At 38.6% G+C, this 20,306-nt stretch overlaps 1 protein-coding gene across 3 annotated transcripts in view; it reads right to left on the reverse strand.

Moving 5' to 3' along the window:
• The window catches only part of wwox (WW domain containing oxidoreductase), a 947,793-nt gene that overhangs the window by 604,909 nt on the left and 322,578 nt on the right, over positions 1-20,306 (reverse strand). For all 3 annotated transcript variants that reach the window (XM_060837945.1, XM_060837947.1, XM_060837946.1), the window contains exon 7: positions 17,459-17,644. In XM_060837945.1, coding sequence (XP_060693928.1) covers positions 17,459-17,644 — 186 coding nt within the window. The remainder of the gene's footprint in view (positions 1-17,458; positions 17,645-20,306) is intronic.

Below are 20,306 nucleotides of genomic sequence, written 5' to 3' on the forward strand. Positions count from 1 at the left end.
ATCAAAAGCCATAGGGCATCTACAAAGTCTCAGCCCTACTTTGATAAGGTAATACTTAACTAGACTTTCCTGAGTACTGCATCAAACTGGCTCTTGTTGCCTTATCAGCTAAAGTCACAAATGAACAAAATCATTTTGGGATTAAAGTTTGAACTTTTGGACCAAAATTTACAATGTGCTGCTTTGGTTTACAGCCGTTTAATGTTTCTATTAATTTTCAGTAATCTCAGCTCTGAAGTGGTCACTATCTTTATCTCAATGAATAACCTTCCCTTCCCCTTAATGATCATTTTCAAACCTTCACTCTCTGAATTCACTCTTATAAGGCTTCCTCAACTGCTTTCTTGTTTCTTTCCTTTCCTGCTGGTTCCATTACTTTTGCTCCATGGAACTGATTCATTTTCTCATTTCCTGAGCTTGTGTGAATGAAACACCAAAAATGCTAATGACACCAGTGAGGAGAACTCTAAGAGAAGATTTTTTTTAATGGGCCAAAGAAAAGTCAGACATGTATGTAACCACAAAAGATCTCCATAGAGTCAGAGACACAGACAGCACAGAAACAGATCCTTCAGTCCAACCGGTCCGTACCAACTATAATCCCAAATTAAACTAGTCCTACCTGCTTGCTCCTGACTATACCCCTCCAAAGCTTTCCTATTCATGGACTTATCCAAATGACTTTTAAATGTTGTAACTGTGTCCGCATCCACCACTTCCTCATGAAGATCATTCCAGAAGTGAACCATCTTTGGTGTAAAAACATTGCCTCTCGTGACTTTTTAAAATCTCTTTCCTCTCACCTTAAAACTGTGCCCCTAATCTTGAAAGCCCCCGTCCTTGGGAAAAAACAACTACTATTAACTATTTATATCCCTGGAGAAAGATCAAGGATGAGGTGTTTGTTTCCATTTGAGATCAATACATGGTCAAACAGGTGGCATGGTGGCACAGTAGTTGGCACTGCTGCCTCACAGCGCCAGGGACCCAGGTTCAATTCCAGCCTTTGGTGACTGTCTGTGTGGAGATTGCACATTCTCCCTGTGTCTGTGTGGGTTTCCTCCTACACACCAAAGATGTGCCGGTCAGGTGAACTGGCCAGTGCTAAGCCCTTAACTGAATGTTCACACAATAGTATTTTTCAGTTTCTGTTTTGATTTCCTCAGTTGGGTGGGTTTGTGCTGTAGAGGAACACTCGCCTTTCTAAAAACTCCTGAGAAGCCCGGAATATTGTGCTCTATGTCTTTTTTTAAGTTTGATGGGTTTTTTTAGTGAAGTTCTGCATATTAAATTTATCCTTGATTGGTTCATTTTCCCCCCAATTAACATTATTTGCACTCAACAAATTTGTTGGATATTCTCCCATGGCCTACGGACACATTGGACATGCACCAGAAGTGAAACTTAATTGTACACTAATGTATGGAGGCACAGAGCTCCATTTTGAAAGCTTTGAATTTCTCGTTTTTTTGCTTTAAGTCAGCAAAAGCAGCAAATATATTGATTTCAGCAAAAAAAATACAACATGCAATCTGAGTATGGTACAGAGCAATCATTTGTTCTGAATGACAATCGCAAAATACCGATATGTCTTAAATGTTACACAGATATAAGTCTCAACTCAAAACATTTCCAGACAAACACAAAAGTATTTGTAAATGAAAGATATGATGCAACCATAGAATCACTACAGCACAGAAGACCATTCAACCATCGTATCTATGCCAGCCCTCTACAGGAGCAAATCATGTCCTACCTCTCTCCAGCCTTCTCCCCACATCCCTGAAAATTCCTATCCTTCAGATGATTAGAGGTTAGAAACTTTAGATTGTGCAAATGTATAAAAATATACTTTCTACATTTGACGTGAGTGAGACTCTTTCCCTCTTTCCATAGCACCATTACAAGATTCTGAAGCATTTTTCAAAGGGTGTGGAAAAAGTGATGAAAGTGTGGAAGGAGCTTGTCAAATTCTGCCAATATATCCTAAACTTTCTCAGCAGATAATGAAATTCAGCCTGGTAGTGTAAAGAAGACTGCCACACTATTTGGTGCTACATTGCCTTCCCTTTAACACCTTTCAAAGTAATATATATTGCTAAAATAGTGCAGCGACATCTGTCACCATATGTGCCAAAGATTCCAAGAAGTATTTTTCTTAACTTCATCTAATTAGTATACTTTAAACATCAGTAAGTGTTGTGTTTACCACAGAATTTCAATACATGAAGAAGTGCAACCAATCGTTGGTAGAACATGAATAATACAAATTATACATTCTCAACTACCATCTTAACATCATATCACAGTACCACCTTCTGCTACTTTGCTACTGCAGTCCAACAAAATTAATTATAATATAAATCAAGCCAATGTAAACTGGATTCACCCTGTTGAAATTCAATAGAAGCCCTATTTGTTCTTTCATTACCATAGAATGATACAACGCAGAAAACAACAATTAGGTTCATTATTCCTGTGGTGATTCTTAGGTAGAGCTGTCTGAATAGTCCATGTCCTCCATTTTTCCCCATTCCCCTTTTTCCCCTCTCTAGGATTTAGTCAATTTGTTTTTCTCAATTTCGCTATTGAATCTACTTCCACCAGATTGTGTAATCCAGATCTTAACTTGATGTCAATGAAAAATGTTGCCTGATGTCATTCTGGTTGCTTTACCAATTACCTTCAATCTGTGTCCTTTGGTTATTAACACTTCTTAACTAGAAACAGATTTTCCTATTTCTTCAATCAAACCCCTTGTAATTTTGAATACCTCCATCAAATCTCTCTTCACCCATCTCCACTCGAAGGACAACAAACCCAGTTTCTCTAGTCTCTTCATGTAACTGAAGGCTTTCATCCCTGATAACAATTCTTGTTCTCACAAATTACCTTTGTTAAGAGAGATCTATCCGACAGTCTAGCATCCAGAATTGAGCATGATATCCCAGCTGAGACCTAGACAGTGTTTTACAAAGATTAAGCAAAAAATTTGTTCAACTGAAGCGGATCCCTCTATTATTTAAAGCATCTTGTGTGTTTCATAACAAACTGCTCAAATTGTCCTACCAAATCAAACTTTGTACACATTCATGCCCGAATGCCTCTGATTCTCCTCATCTGCCCAGAACATTGTTGCAGCTCATTCACATTACCTCCTCTGATTCTACTAAAATGCATCATTACATGCATCTGACTTGCATTTCATCTGCCTTGGCACTACAGAAACTTAACAAGGTGATTAAAAAGTGATACAGGAAATTTGCCTTTTGCAGTGTAGTATAGAGTATAAGAGCAGGGACATTATGTTGGAGCTGTACAGGACTTTGATTAGGTCACAGATGGAGCACTGTATGCAGTTCTGGTCATCACATTATTGGACAGATGTGATTCTCTAGAGGGGGTACAAAGGAGATTGTCTGGGTTGGAGCATTTCAGCAATGAAGAGGCTGGGTAAGCTCAGGTTGTTTTCTTTAGAGCAGAGAAGACTCAGAGAAGACTTGGTAGAGGTGTATCAGATTATGAGGGGCATGGACAGGGTGGATAGAATGCAGCTGTCCCCATAGAAGACTCAGTTTTAAATAATTTTAAAGTGGCAGGCAGAATGTTTAGAGGGGATTTGAGGAAAAATGTTTTCACCCAGAGGGGGCTGGGAATCTGGAATACACTGCCTTGGAAGGTAGCTGAAGTGGGAAACCTCACAACCTTTGAAAAGCATTTGGATGAGCACTTGAAATGTCATAATATTTAAGGTTTTGAGCCAAGTGCAGGACAGTGGAACTCCGTATATTTGGACTAATTTTATTTTGTCAGTGCAAAATTGATGGCCAAAGGGCATAATTCTATGATTCTAAGAGGCTATTCAGCCCGTCGAGCCCTCTCTACACAATCAGAATGAACATAGCTAATCAAACAATTAAATGCCTTTACCACACAATATCCCCATAACCATTGTTTATCATAAATCCATCAAATTTAATCTATAAACATATGCATCTCCCTGTGAAAGAGAATTATAAAGATTCATAATAATCTAGGTAACAGATATTCTCATCTTGGTCCTAAGTAGCACCCCTTATTTTTAAATTGTTCCCCCAGTTCTAGACTCCCCAAACAGGGGAAGCATTTTACCTGCATCCACCATGTCTAGTACCTTTAGTATTTTATAGGCTTCAAGGAGATCACTTGTCATTTTTCAAAACTGGTCCAGGTTACCAACCCCTCTCCTTTGAATAGTTCTGCTATCTTGGGAATAAGTCTGGTGAACCTTGTGGTAATTTAATCCTTTGAGGAAGGAAGACCAAAACTGCACACAACACTCCAGGTGCAGCCTAACCAGGCTTCTATCCAATTGAAGTAAGTCTTCACTATTCCTTTACTCAATTCCTCTTGTGATAAAGGCTAACATTCCATTAGCTAGCTGCACTTGCATGTTCAACTTATGAATTATTGACACTGACACACAAGTCTCTTTGCACATTTACACTTAAGTAATACTCCACACATCTGTTGCTCTTGCTAAAGTAGATAACCTCACATTTTTACACATTATATTCCATCTTCAGTGTTCCTTGTCCATTCATTAAGTTTGACCAAATCCTCCTCAAGCCGCTTTGCATCTTCCTCACAACACATGTTCCTGCTTAACTTCATGTGATCCAAAAACTTGGAAGTATTACATTTGGCTCCCACATCCAAATTATTGGTATACCTTGCAAAAAGCTGAGCCTCAAGTCTTAACCTGTGTGGTGTCTCACTAGTCACAGCATGTTAAAGCGAGAACAATCCATTCATTCTCACTCTCCAATTTCTAACTATTAGCCAATCCATAGGGGCTGATGCTATCAAACATACTCAAGGCTAAGATAGAGAAGATTTTAATCAGAAAAAGAATCAGCTGTTTGGAGAAAAGGCTGGAAGGTGGAGTTGAGGATCATCAGATCAGCTATGATCTCACTGAATCCCGATGGACAGAATGGCTGACTTCTGTTCCTATGTCTTATAATTTTATAATAAAATTCTTCTTTCTTTCATTCAAGTAAATTTTGTAACTAGCTCCTTCATTTTGATCACCTTAACTACATTTTTTAGTTGGCATGTGATAAGCTGCGTGCTAAAAGCAAATGATGATTGCGATCAATGAATCGTCGGCTAAGAGGAGGGGACTCACTGCCCTCTACTCACCTGGTCAGTACAATAATGACAGATTACAATAACAGATGGTTCTATCAATGGCAAACTACCATGGACTTCTGCAACTTACCAATTTCCTCCTGAGTAATGCCTTTCTGCTTCAGGATCTAATAAATAAACATTCACTGAATAACAGAAAGCACAGCAGTTGTTTAATATTCCATAATATTTTCAAAAGTAACTCAGAACAGACAAATCTTTGGAGATTAAATAGTACTTGAGTATACAACAGGGCTGGTGTGTATCTGGCTAGGTCAGACTAAAATCTCCCCTTTAATGATCAGGTAGGAAGTGGAAGTCTTTGCGAATATCCATAAATCAGATGTGTCACATAAAAGCTTCTTTTATCAGAAGCACCACCAGCTGACATTCTGAAATTTATCATGTTGGGATTAATGACCTTTACATATGTATTCTCTATTGCAATGATGGTAGTATGTACATAAAGCAGTAAAATTGTATATTTTATTAAACAGTTAGATTTTTATTACCTTTATTTCCTTTTTTCTCCTCGAAGCCATTCTCTCCTCCCATTTCATTCAGACTGGACACTTACATGACATTGCCTGATCAACACCATCGCTGGAACTTTACTAACTGTCAGCTGATGTCCTTTGACCATCTGGGTCTCCTTCCTACTAACACTTTCATTTAAGTGATTGTTTGGTCCATTGATTTGTACATTTATCACATTTATAAATAAATCAATGTTGTAACCTACTCCTGGTACTGAATGATGAGCTAGCTGGCAATTTCTTCTCTACTCTAAACAAGGGTCAAAATATTTGTTCCTAATAGAGGGTTAGGGTTTTGATCTTGAGGGACTGCTTTTTTTTTGTTTTCAGGGATTAGGTTTTCATTCTTTCTATCGCATGGGGGAGATAACGGCCTAATGCTATTAACACTCAACCATTAATCCAGAAGACCCAGGTAATGTTCTGATGATCTGGGTTTGAATCTTACCACGGCAGAATTTAAATACAAGTTTTAAAAACATCTGGAATGAAAAGTGTAATGATGACCATGAAACAATTGCCATTTGCTGTTAAAAAAAATTTGGTTTGTTACTGCTCTAGAGGGAATGTGACTTCATGCGACTCCAGACTCTCAGCAATGTGATTAACTCTTAACTGCTCTCTGGGCAATTAGGGATGTGGAATAAATGTTGGCCAAGTCATCAATGCCCACATCCTGCTAATGAATAAAAAAAGTACTGTTTGATGTTGTTACATAGATACAATACCTTCTGAATATATGAATAGAGACAGAATAAGAACAATTCATCAATTTCCTCAATAATGATCAACATTAAACCTAAAGGCAAGGCAAGTCCTAATTTCTTTGACAAAACAAGAACTAAATTGGTATAAGATAAATGGCATATGATAATGAACTTTTTTCTTCAAACTAACTGACACACACATCCCCACATGAACAGTCATCATCCTAACCATTCCTTTTGCAGACTAGTGAGATCACAGCTAATGCATTTCCATCACACATGCACAAAATTGGAATGTTTCAGCCCGGAAATTACAGCTCTTTTTACTGCATCTCAGATCTCATTCTCAGATTTAAATTGAACATTTGACAGTGCTTTTTAAATGGATCCAGTATGTTATTTTTCTAAATATAGAAGCTCCTGAACTTACACAGATCTTAATTAGACACTCCACATTCTTTTGCAAGGAAGTCCCTTATCTCAATGATTTTAAGTTTTCTTGGTTTGAGAGGTGGAGCATACTGGGAATGTCACCTGATTAGTAAACTGAAACTCTAGGCTTCTGCTCCAGGAACAAAGGTTCAGATCTCATTATGGCAGATCGTGAAATCAATGAAAAACACTAGCCTAATAATAACAATTTAACCATTGGCAATTGTGGTAAAAACCCAGCTGGTTCGCGAATCTTTTTTAGGGATAGAATTCTGTTGTCCTTAACTGGTCTGTCCTCCTTGTGACTCTCGGTCCACAACAATGTGGTTGACTCTTAACAGCCGTCTGGGTAAAGGTGTGGGGGGGATATAAAGTCTGACCTAGCCAGTGATGGACTCATCTCATGAAAGAATAAAAAAAAACGTTAGCTGAGTATTTCTCTGCTGACAGGTTTATAACTGCTCCTTTGCAACCTCCCTCTCCCATCCCACCTTTGTGACTTCCTTATCTGCTCCCTTTGGCAGTCAGCTCTCCCTCCCACCCCAGTCCAACTTTGACTAACACAATTGCCTGAGACCTAGCATGCAGAGTTCCCAAATACAACATTAGGCTGTGTAGTCTTGATAAAAGTCTGCCCCTCCAGCACATGCCCAGATCTCACTGTACCCATGATCCCTGGCTCACCACCCACTTTCAACAGCTCCAGCTCCTTCTGACCCCACACCCCAGGCTCAGCTCTTGCACCCCGCACTCTTCTGCCCCGAACAAAGGCTGAACCTCAGCTTCACCAGTTCCTATTACCCAGTGACTCCCTCACTGCCAGTAGTGTCCCTCACTACTCGCTCTTCCTACAATCATAGGCGGGTTCTCTCCCAAATTTGGCCATGATGGTTCACTGGTGAGTAATCCCACCATTGCCCCTGTGAGATCACCCTGTGAGATTCTGCCACTGCTAGAAGGCTGATACCATGATTAAATGGTCCCAGCCCTCAACTGTCCCTCCATGAGGGTTTGCATAACATCTAGCGAAATCATTCTGGTGATGCTCTCCACAATCCTTCCTCAAGTTCTTGCCATGAGAGTTTTATCTGGTCCTGACATGGCCATTTCTGCATATTATTGGGAGAATGCTGTGCAGTGATACTGGATTACAACTCATCCTGTCTGTGATCAAATGAGAGAAGCTCATAAAAACACAACAAATTTGAATAATGCTAAGAACACTCTGCAGGTCAGGTAAGCAAAGCAGACCCATAATTGGCCTTCTTGATCTAGAGGAAACTATTAAAAATCACACAAGTACTTTCAAATAAACCTGTGATTTTTAACTTTGTCCACCCCAGTCCAACACCAGCACCGCACCTCATAAAAGAAACTGCACTACTGAGTCTTTTCTTAATCTGGAAAGAGAAACAGAAATGCCCTATTAAAAATGACCAAAAAACACTTAGATTGTTGTAAAAATTCAACGGTTTGACTGATGTCTCTCAGGAAAAAAAATACATTCTTACCCAATCTGTTCTAGATATGTCTGCAGTCCTGAATTAAGATGATTAACTTTTAATATCTCTCTGAAGTAGTCTAGCAAGCCTCTTAGCTGATTTTGTGTTCCATTTCAGTTGTATTTATTTCTCCCATGTGGTAATGCACAATGCAACTTAAAGTCAGAATGGGTCACTGTGGCTCCTGAATTTAGACACATAAATCATATCCCACATTGCTGATAATGCACCCTCTAGCTAGGCAATAACCTTTCTAAAATAAACTATTTTATGTTTAAATTAATTAGATCCATTTCTTTTGTGAATATAGTACGACAATCTCTGTAGAATCATTGGGTCATAGAGCTATACATTACAGAAACAGACCCTTCAGTCCAACTCATCCATGCCAACCAGATATCCTAAATTAAGCTAGTCCCATTCAGCAGCACTTGGACCATATCCCTCTACACCCTGCCTATTCATATACCCATAGAAATGTTTTTAATGTTGTAATGGTACCAGCCTCCACCAGTTCCTCTGGCAGGTCATTCCATTCACACCACCCTCTGAATGCGAAAATGTTACCACATAGGTTCTTTTTAAATCTTTCCACCTCTCACCTTAAACCTGTGCCCTCTTATTTTGGACTCCTTGCCCTGGAGAAGAGACCTTAACTATTCATCGTATCCATGCCCCTCATAAAGGTTTACAAAATCATAAGGTCACCCCTCAGCCTCTGACACTCCAGAGAGAACAGCCCCAGTCTATTCAGCTTCTCACTTTGGCTCAAACCTTCCAACCTTGGCAACATCCTTGTCAATCTTTTCTGAACCCTCTCAAGTTTAACAACATCTTTCCCACAGCAGAAAAGCCAGAACTGAATGCAGTATTCCAAAAGTTGCCTAATCAATGTCCTGTACAACCGCAACATGACGTCCCAACTTCTACACTTAATGTACTGACCAATAAAGGCAAGCATACCAAACATCATCTTCACTAGCCTGTCTATATGCGACTCCACTTTCAAGGGACTATGAACCCGCACCTCAAGATCTCGAAATTGAAAATTTCTTAAATAAAGTAAAAAGAATGTGTGGTTGACAGTGATATTTCATATTTAAGACTTTTCCAGCAACTAGCAAACTAAATGCTATTGGTATAGGTCCTGCGTACTTTGAACTACAGAAGAGAACTTTCCCTTTTGCTTATAACACAATCAAATACACTCAGTCCAAAATAAATTTTGGCTCCTGGGGGCTCACTTTAGTTCTCTTCCTTTTCCACTTTTAACTCTTTTTTTAACCATGAAAGTTTTTTTTCTCCAGGCAGTTGTGCCTATAAGCACAAACTAGGCAAAGCTTAATTTCATATCATCATGCAATTGAACTTTTCAAATAAAGCATGAGCTCCCACCTCACTCCTGCAGAGAGTTCTAGCCTCTAACTACTCCACATCTCCCAGATCCTGACAGATTTCCTGTGTCTTTGAAGTTCAGGGATGTGTTAGAAACTTTTCTCTTCTCAAAGCCTATCTCTGTTGCAATATGAATCACATTGGCCTTGTATCCAGGCAGAAATGTTGAAACACCAACTTTTATCCATAAAATAAACAGTTTAAAACGGAACTATTTGCAAACTATTTTCTCAATATTTTCCTAGGTATTTGAAGACCAGTAGTGCAATCAACATAGACACAGATGTTACAGCCATTATCTCTCAGCATGAGACCTCTTCCCCTATTTACAGTGAAGTAACCCGGGCCTCTTTTTAAATCTTATCAAGACATCATTCCGACCTGTGGTCAGACAGGCAGCAGAACAGGCCACACAATCTCTTTAGTTTCTACTTTTATTAAAGACTCAGTACCAGAATATACCAATGTTATAAACCTCACATATTAAAACAATGGGATGAGGCCAACAAAGCAGAGAGGTAGATATTGTCACTTTCCTGTCAAGCTTCAACTTTCAGTACCATTATTTAAATACCCAATGCCAAACTGAAAACTGGAATCTATTGACATTGAAACTAGAGCTCAATGAATAAGTAAATTAATTCAGTATTTGATTACGTACACCATTCAAGCTCCAACTTATCCCAGGAGGCTTCTGAAAACAAAAAAAAATCAAATGAGTCACTTTTCCCTGCACTATTGGGAATTCTGAAGACATGGATCTCATTCATCTTTGATTAAGACGGTAATCTTGCCTGCTTCAATATAACTATTTCTTTCCCATGTTTTTAATTACTGGAGAAATAGTCAGGAGCATGACATGCACTGTTTATTGTGAAACTTCTTTTTAAAAGAATACATAGAAAGTTTATAGAACACAAAACTTTCCAAAAAGCTAAGTACTCCTTTCAATCTACCAATGGTTGAGTCATTTATATTGGTAATGTTATTGTGGTACATTGTAGCATACTCTCTGAATTGCAGATGCATATGGAGTCAATTAGCCATTTTATTCCTTGTGGTAAGCCACCTTGTTTAGTTTCTGTGTGATATGTTTCTTATATTGTATTCTCAATTTATAGTCTTCAGACCGTCTAAAGCTGTAAATGTTACATGGGTATTTGCACAAAGCTGCCACAGAAGGCTTTGTCTATATTGCTCTGAAAACCCATTTTTACAATATTTGCATTAAAAGATTTCACATTAAAACATTTCACAATCGCATGAAAACTTAGATCAGTGCATTTGTGAGTTTTCTGGAAGATGTTGCTCTGAAACTTTCAGATGCCCCACAATCTGAATCATCTTTTTATGACATCTAACCTTTTCTAAAGTCCATTCAAAATAGCTGTTCAGGGATTCTGTAAACCATACAACAGATCAAACTGAATTGGTTTACAAATTCAGGTGAGAAATAATGCCTGAAACCTAATGCTTTACTTTCCAAAAAGTACAAATATTACAGGGTCAGGGTCAGGCTCCATAAATATCAAGTTCAAAATTTCAATATTTAGTCAAGGCAAGTGGCAATGATGGTGAACACTCTACATTGAGCTGTGTGGACATGGTAAGTCAAATAAAATTATAAACCAAAATAATGCAAGGAAATTAAGTGGCTTGGCTAATAAGCATCTATGTTGGCTACAGTAATCAATAATAATTGTGCCTTTTAAAATCCTGCAACCAGACCAGTTGAAAATATCGGAACCTGATACTCTAAACTCATTCTGTTTGTAGATTAAACATGTTGCATACAAATCATGAAGCATATGCATGTAAAACAAAGACTGAGTGCAATAATGTAATCCTGAAAGACTACATACATCTGCAATATCTAATTAAGAAAATAAGACCTTGAAGTACAACAATTGCAGAATCGGTTTTCCATTAGGTTTTATAATTTAGCCATAAACTTGGAAATATCTGAGCTTAAATTACCTAGAATTTGCACAGTGGAACTTGAAATCGCTCATCAATCATTGGCTCCTTGACCCAATGTAACCTATGACACTCCTGTGCTTGGTTCTTTAGCTTTTTAATATTGATTCTTGAAAGTATTTTTCTTAATAGTAATACTTCAGTTAAAAATATTTTCAGGGCTGATCTACAAGAGATGTTTGTACTGCAATAGTTGAACTTCTCATGCTTCATTTTCATCAAAGCAGTATTTAATTGCATTTTTTTTTCTCATGCTACAGTAACCTCAAGTGGTTCTTGGCAAGCTGTACTGATTGTCAAACAACAAATCAATAAAGGTCATGCCATTCTGATTTAATCAATCTTTATTCCGTACAAAGCCAAAATCAATCTCTCACCTTTGAACCAAGTGGCCTGAGCATTGGAAGAAAACTGTAATTGCGGTCACAATGGTGCAGATAGGCACGTTGCAGTTACATATGGAAACAAACTTATCCTTGTTGCACAAGTAAAAGCAATTTAGCACGTTGCTGCCATGTTATTTATATATTCAAAATTCCGATCTTTTGGCACACTTGTCTCCATATTTACACCGAAAACTTCAGTTTCTTACCAAGTGATAGTGTCAATTCTGGTATCTCAGTTTTAAAAGACTCTTGGCTTTGCAAAATGTTTGCAAAAGACTCAGCTCAGAGAATTATTGTCTACAACCGACCCTGAAGAGCAGTTGGCAGCTATGATGCAGGGAAGGGGCCTTAAAGAATGATTGTAACTTTGATGGCAATTATACTTAGTCCCCAACCAGACCATGGCTAAAGCAGATGGAAGAACACAACTGAAAGTATGATAAATAACTATTGTAACCATCCAAGTACAGGCTTTTCCTCCAAATACGCATAGAATATTTAGACAGGGGTTCAGGGATTTGGACAAACATGCATGTAGAAACAAAATCACAAAAGCTTTTTGTCTTGATTTATTCTTGTAGAAAATGTATGAATTAGATCCTAATCACAAACCACATACCAAGTCAACATTGTGACTTACTCAAAACTTAAGAAGAAAAAATTTCCAGAATTTGTACTGAAAATAAGCATGTCCAATCTGACAACAACTTCAGGAGGGGTTTATTATTTAGAAATATGGGGAGGAAATGCTTATTTGTTTGCCGGACTACAAACCTTTGGAATTCTCTACCAGAGACGGTTGTGAATGCTCCAACATTTAGTATCATCATGGCAGGAATAGACAGATTTTTGATTTTTCCATATCCAAGGATATGGGGAGTGGGTGAGAAATAGGGCTTGGTACAGAAGTCAATGAATTGAATGGCAATGCAAACCTATTTGATAAGTTAGTTGGTATTTGCATGCAGTGTGAAATGATTTAATTCATAGTATTATAAACTTGATTTGAGATATTTATTTTGGGGTGCCTTTCATTTTAACATTGATATGCATTCACCTGGCCACAATCAGTAACACAACAAAGGCAACTGGTGGTGTAGTTACAGAGTCTCAGAGTCGTACAGCACGGAAACAGACCCTTTAGTCCGATCCAGCCATGTTGACCAGATATCCTCAGTTAATCAAGTTGTAGTTGAACAAATCAATAATGGACAGCCTGGACAGGGGGGTGGGGGTGGGGGTGGGGGGGGGTGGCGGTTTGCCAGCAACACTCATAGCACTGAAAATACTGATATTAAGAAATCAGGTTTGTGGCCAAAGTGCATAATTTGAACTAATGCTAACCCTCCCTGAGTTGTCCTGTCCAGTTCGAGTCAAGGTTGGGAACTTTGAAACATCTCTTCTCAACAAATTTCACTAAAATAAAGATATTTTAGCAACAACACAGTACTGAGAGGGGAGAGCAGATTTATAGGTTTCTTTTCCCTTTGAGAATAGTCACCACAGCATAGAGATCAGAGACAAACTTAATAGCTGAGTGAAACTGAAGAGGTCATCATGGTGGAGTTCACAGAAGCTCAAGAAGAAACAACTGATCTCGCCAACTAGAGGCAAGATCAATAAGCACATAGAGCTGAAGAGAATGCACTGGAAGAATGGCTGGCAATTATAACATCTACCTCAAGATGTATGTACAGTGTACAGTCAAGTGTGCCGTGACCCAGGGATACTAGGATTGATGAGTAGAAATAGTAGGTCACCCATTAACAGACTGCCTAATGTAGCAGAGAGGACTTCTTGATTGTGACTGAAGAAGGATCGCAAGGTTCAAAACTCATTGAGTACATGGTACACAGTAACCAATCGTTATTTCTGAACCATCAGCTGGAAGGTGTCTTGGGATTACAAGGTTGAAGGAGAAAGCGGTTTCCTAGCTAAAGACGCTGCTGGCCGGGTCTCAGAGATGTGTTGCACAGCAGGATTTAACCAACAAATTGAATGATGAAAATTATAAGTTACAGTCTAAATCCTTTGGTGCCTAATGATGCAATGCAAGCAAACGCTTACTACAAAATTGAAATTTATGTGAAATCAGTTGTCTGAAATGTGTCTGTAAAGTGATTTAATCAAAAGTCCATAATAGTTTTACCTTTCTTAAAAAAAATGAAGAACGAGTCAGATATTTGATTTTCATAGAATCCCTACAATGTGAAAGCAGTTTACTCAGCCCATCAAGTCCACACTGATCCTCAAAAGAGCATCCCACCCAGACGTATCCCATAACCCTTCATTTCCCATGGATAATCCAACCAGCCTGCACATCTCTGGGCAATATGAGCAATTTAGCATGGCCATTCCATCTAACCTGCACATCTCTGGACTGTGGGAGGAAGCCAGAGTATCCGGAGGAAATCCATGCAGACACAGGGAGAATGTACAAACTCCACACAGACTGTCACCTGAGGATGGAATTGAACCTGGGTTTTGCTGCTGTGAGACAGCAGTGCTAACCACTGAGCCACAGTGTCCCTCTGAGGATTTTGAGGAAACAGATGAAGGAGTTACCAAGTGCAGAGATAGAAAACATTGACAGTAAATGCCTAACTCCAGGAGGTACAGAACTTAACTAATCAAGCGCAGATATACATGTATTTGGAAAGGCAAGGACTGATTCAGGATAGTCAACATGGCTTTGTGCGTGGGAAATCGTGTCTCACAAACTTTATTGAGTTTTTTGAAGTAACAAAGAAGATTGATGAGGGCAGAGCAGTAGATGTGATCTATATGGACTTCAGTAAGGCGTTCCACAAGGTTCCCCATGGGAGACTAATTAGCAAGGTTAGATCTCATGGTATACAGGGAGAGCTAGTCATTCGGATACAGAACTGGCTCAAAGGTAGAAGACAGAGGCTGGTGGTGGAGGGTTGTTTTTCAGACTGGAGGCCTGTGACCAGTGGAGTGCCACAAGGATCGGTGCTGGGCCCTCTACTTCTTGTTATTTACATAAGCGATTTGGATACGAGCATAAGAAGTACAGTTAGTAAGTTTGCAAATGACCCCAAAATTGGAGGTGTAGTGGACAGCGAAGAGGGTTGTCTCAGATTACAACAGGATCTTGACCAGATGGGCCAATGGGCTGAGAAGTGGCAGATGGAGTTTAATTCAGATAAATGCGAGGTGCTGCATTTTAGGAAAGCAAATCTTAGCAGGACTTAATGGTAAGGTCCTAGGGAATGTTGCTGAACAAAGAGACCTTGGAGTGCAGATTCATAGCTCCTTGAAAGTGGATAGTTGCAGGTAGATAGGATAGTAAAGAAGGCGTTTGGTATGCTTTCCTTCATTGGTCAGAGTATTGGGTACAGGAGGTGGGAGGTCATGTTGCGGCTGTACAGGACATTGGTTAGGCCACTCTTGGAATATTGTGTGCAATTCTGGTCTCCTTCCTATTGGAAAGATGTTGTGAAACTTGAAAGGGTTCAGAAAAGATTTACAAGGATGTTGCCAGGATTGGATGATCTGAGCTACAGGGAGAGGCTGAATCGGCTGAACCTGTTTTCCCTGGAGTGTCGGAGGCTGAGGAGTGACCTTATAGAGGTTTACATAACCATGAAGGACATAGGCAAAGTCTTTTCCCTGGGGTTGGTGAGTCCAGAACTAGAGGGCATAGGTTTAGGGTGAGAGGGGAAAGGTATAAGAGAGATCTATGAGGCAACTTTTTCACGCATAGGGTGGTACATGTATGGAATGAGCTGCCAGAGGATGTGGTAGAAGCTGGTACAATTGCAACATTTAAGAGGTATTTGGATGGGTATATGAATAGGAAGGGTTTGGAGGGATATGGGCCGTGCGCTGGCAGGTGGGACTAGATTGCGTTGGGATATCTGGTCGGCATGGACAGGTTGGACCGAAGGGTCTGTTTCCATGTTGTACATCTCTATGACTCGAAGCTCTTTCATTCTTATTTATCAAGCATATTTCATTCCAAAAATCAGAAAAAATCAGAAGTTTCTTCCAAAACACAAAGAGATGATCAGGGTAGTAAAGTTTTAGACTTTTACAACCAGAATGTGGAGCAAGAAGTTTTATTTTGGGTATAACACACAGCCAGTTTTCAATAGACCTAAACACACTCTGGGATAACAGCGAGAAATTAATTTTTCAGGTAGTTATTACAAATTACATATCACAAATAAGCATACCACAATCTTTAGGAAACTGTTACACACCAATGTTATGATCACAAAAAGGGAAGTTTTTGCTGAAAATGATGCAAACAGAGACATGTTCATGCTAGCAGAGTTGAAAATAAACTGGGAGCTTTACACATAAACTACAGATTATTGACCGATGTGTAAATATTGTTTCCATAACTTGCGCTCAGAAGCCCACAACAGAACAATGAGTCTGTCAGCTTGAAGTAAGTGAAATCAATATTGGATGTTCCTCTCAAGGGGTGATGAATTGAAAGTTTCTACAATGTTCCAAAATTGTTGATGAACACAGTCTTTGACAAAAGGAATTAGAACAACAAAACGGACCTTCTATCATCCTGAAAGCCGAAATTCCATCAAGGTTGAAAGGAATCAGAACTACGGAATCTCAACATAGCAGAAACACTAAGGATCAACTACCAACTTCAATGCTACTGGTTACCTCAATGGCAATGTTTGCTATATTCAACCATCTGCATGGTGGCTCAGTGGTTAACACTGCTGCCTCCATCTGTCAGGGGCCTGGGTTTGATTTCATCCTCAGGTGATTGTCTGTGTGGAGTTTGCACATTCTCCTTGTGTCTGCATGGGTTTCCTCCCACAGTCCAAAGGTGTGCAGATTAGGTGGATTGGCCATGCTAAATTGCCCATAGTGTTCAAGGAAAGATGGATTAGCCATGGTAAAAATCCAGGGTTATTGGAACGGGGATTGGGTCTGGGTGGGATGGTCTTTGGAGGGTCGGTGGGTGCTGACCTGATGGTCTAAATGGCCTGCTTCCACACTGTAGGGATTCTATGATCTGCTCTTTGCAAACATTTCAGAGACTAATCAGTACATGTGTTTTTAAAATTATTATTTTATTGGACTCAACTCCTATTTCTAATGTTTGTGTATGTGCTCCGTATTACTAGTTATTGTGTTTAAAAATCAATAAACTCACTCTTCATCAATTAGAAATCCAGAAAGTGTAAGCTAGTTTTTGGTAGTGCCAATGTTATTTGGTTTCTCAAACAGAAAACTTGGATAGCCATATCGCCGTTCACTTAATAAGGCAAGCTTCAGATCACTTCCCTCACGTTCTGACATTAAGTGAATTGAAAACAAAAGTGGTACAGTGCTAAAAGCTGATGACCACCTACCTGTGTGATTCAGAGGATACAATAATCACTCTTGAAGGTATTGAGCGGCGTAGGACATCTTGAAGTAGCTGTACCAGGTAGAAGTGGCCCAGGTGGTTCACTTGAAAAGTGGTCTCTAGACCATCTTCTGTCAATTGCCATGAGGATCCAAACACACCAGCATTGCAAATCAGTATGTGAAGAGGCCTGCAGAAAGGACAAAACACAAGTGTTCTAAATCTTGAAGAAGGACAGCAGGGGTGTTTTTTTAATGAGGCTGTAGACACAGCAATGGAGTTACTTCTGCTTTACTATCAGTAAGGCTGATCACATTTGCTGGCATTTCTCTGCGAAACTAACTACAACTTCTGGCACTGATAAGATAAATATAAAATGAAAATAAAAAGATGTTTTTAGGTTTTAATTCTAAAGTTTTTTTTAAAAAGAGGCTGAGAGCACACAATGACAAAAATAACTATTAAATTTCAATAACTGAAAGGCAAAGGATTCAAAGTGGAATTGATGGAATGTAATACCTAAAGATGTCACAGAAACTTCAAACAAAGAACACAATCTGAGATAATGTGGGGCTGACAATCCCCTGCTCAACAGCTAGACATCCTGATGGATCATGTCCCAAACTGTGGGCACATTGTGTTTTTCCCATTGTAAAATAAGCATGGGGTTAAAAAGTTAATTTCAACTATAACAGAGAATGCTTTCAAGACTGAATGCTCTCACATGTAACGGCCTGGGTTAAAGTGCCTGGGGGTCACAATCAAAGACCTACCACCTAGTCACCCCTATGTTGCAGGTAAAAACCCGTAGACAACGGCAGCATAGCCGGAGTAGAAGCAGCACAGAGTGGGGGGGTGGGAAAATGCATTGAAGACTTTGGAACAGAAAGATCTGCTTTTGTATTGAAATTTCAATGTAACTTTGCAACTTTCAGTATTCAAGACATTTTAAACATTCAGAAAATAACCCATAACTTCCTGAAAGAAAACTCTGAAGTTTGCAGCTAAAAAGAAGTTTCTTTTAAAAAAAAATCTCATGGCATAAATAATGTGATTGCTTTGAGAGCTGCACGTCTAAACTATACTTAATTTTATTTCAAGCTATTAATTTACTTCTTAGCAGGTCATAATTGAGGCTATCAATCAGGATTCCACTGCACTGCACATAAGAGGATGAAAAAAATACACAAAATATTGTTAAACGTTGTACAAGTCTACACATTTCATCTTTCTTTTCTTAATAGTGATGATATTTCACTGTAAAAAGTTAAATGTCACTCCAAACAATCTTTTCAACATTTAAATAATAGGATGAATGAGTTTGGTCATTTTTTCATGTTTAGAAGTAGCCAGGAATTTTGTTTTCTTTGTCCCTTAAATTTTAAAATGCAGAGATACATAAAATAATTAAGGCGCAACTATTCCACAAATTTAAGTTATTAACGAATATGTGCTTACAGTATTTTAAGTCATATTTCAACCATGTTGCAGCTATCCGTAGCATTGAATTTTTCCTGCAGAGGGCACAAGCATTCATTCCAAATTCATAATGAGGAATCGGTCGGTGGTATTTGGTGGGTTTTCTGGTCTAGATGGAGTTCAAGCATCGTGGAGAATACAATAAGTGAGATCAATGGTCAATTTTTCAGCAGTTTGTGCAATTTGGTTGCGTTGTGCAGCTTGAGGATTGTGAGTAAACTGCTGAGATGAAGGAAAGGTGGGGAGGAAGAGAAGAAACAACTCTAAAAAATAGGTCTCATCATTATGAATATAACTGTTATTCAGTATTCATGGAACAAATTTATTCCACAATTCCTCTTTATAAATCCCCAGTTGTGGCATAAATTTACCCATGCTCTCCATTTTTATAAACTAAACCAAGCACAACATCGCAAAAAAAGTATTTTATCTGAATTTATTCACTTAAGATAAAATTATTGCTCTAATGCAATTTGCTACAAAGTAGCTACAAGAAATAGCAAAATGTGGATCTTTGAGAAATCCTAACAACCCTAGGGTCCTTTAAAAATTTATGAACATTTGATAAGAACAGTACTATATTTTCCATAATGCTAATTTTACAACTAGAACAAAATGAAGCATTTAATTTGCGGACATAAATGTAAGACTTCAATTTCACATTTTTATTGTTATTAATATTATGCTGAACAATTCAAATTCTGCAGAAGTCTGTCACTGTCAATCTGACTGCAGCAAAACATAAAAAGATTTACTGCAGTGATTAAAAACGATCAATGGAAACGGTCAGTCCTGTTCACTCCAACAGCCATTATAACAGTGGAGCTGCACTAAATTTCACTTTTACTTTGTCATCATGTTGCACACTGATAACAGTATAAAACATTAAATCATTTCATTTCACCAAATTTGTACTTTTAACCTTTCTGAATCATAACCCACACTTGCTTTGTGCCAGATTGTATTTTTTCTCAATTTCAGACAACATAAAATTCAACTGAAAATCAAATTCTCGGATGAAGTTGAATGTAAATTCCTGCGGTTTCCAAGGTAATCGCTAAATAGATTATTTGACCTCCAAACACACATACCTGATGGCCAGTCAAGCATCACTCTTTCCTCCTTTTGCTCATCTGTTATGCAAGGTTTCAACTAAAACATCCCTTGGGCCCATTTTACACAAGTGGCAATTTTGGAGCCAATTTTCAAATTCTTTGCAACACTATGGGACAATTTTACTGAATGTGTTCGCTCCGCAATTGATTCTGCAGTGGATACACAGAAATAAAAGTTGACAAGGGCCATGTGACATTCTTCTGTGATAAGCAAAGTGAAGGAGAATGGGTAATTCTTTTTAAAGAGGTGTGACATTT

The sequence above is a fragment of the Hemiscyllium ocellatum genome, chromosome 17 (assembly GCF_020745735.1).
Source record: "Hemiscyllium ocellatum isolate sHemOce1 chromosome 17, sHemOce1.pat.X.cur, whole genome shotgun sequence".
Taxonomy (NCBI): Eukaryota; Metazoa; Chordata; class Chondrichthyes; order Orectolobiformes; family Hemiscylliidae; genus Hemiscyllium; species Hemiscyllium ocellatum.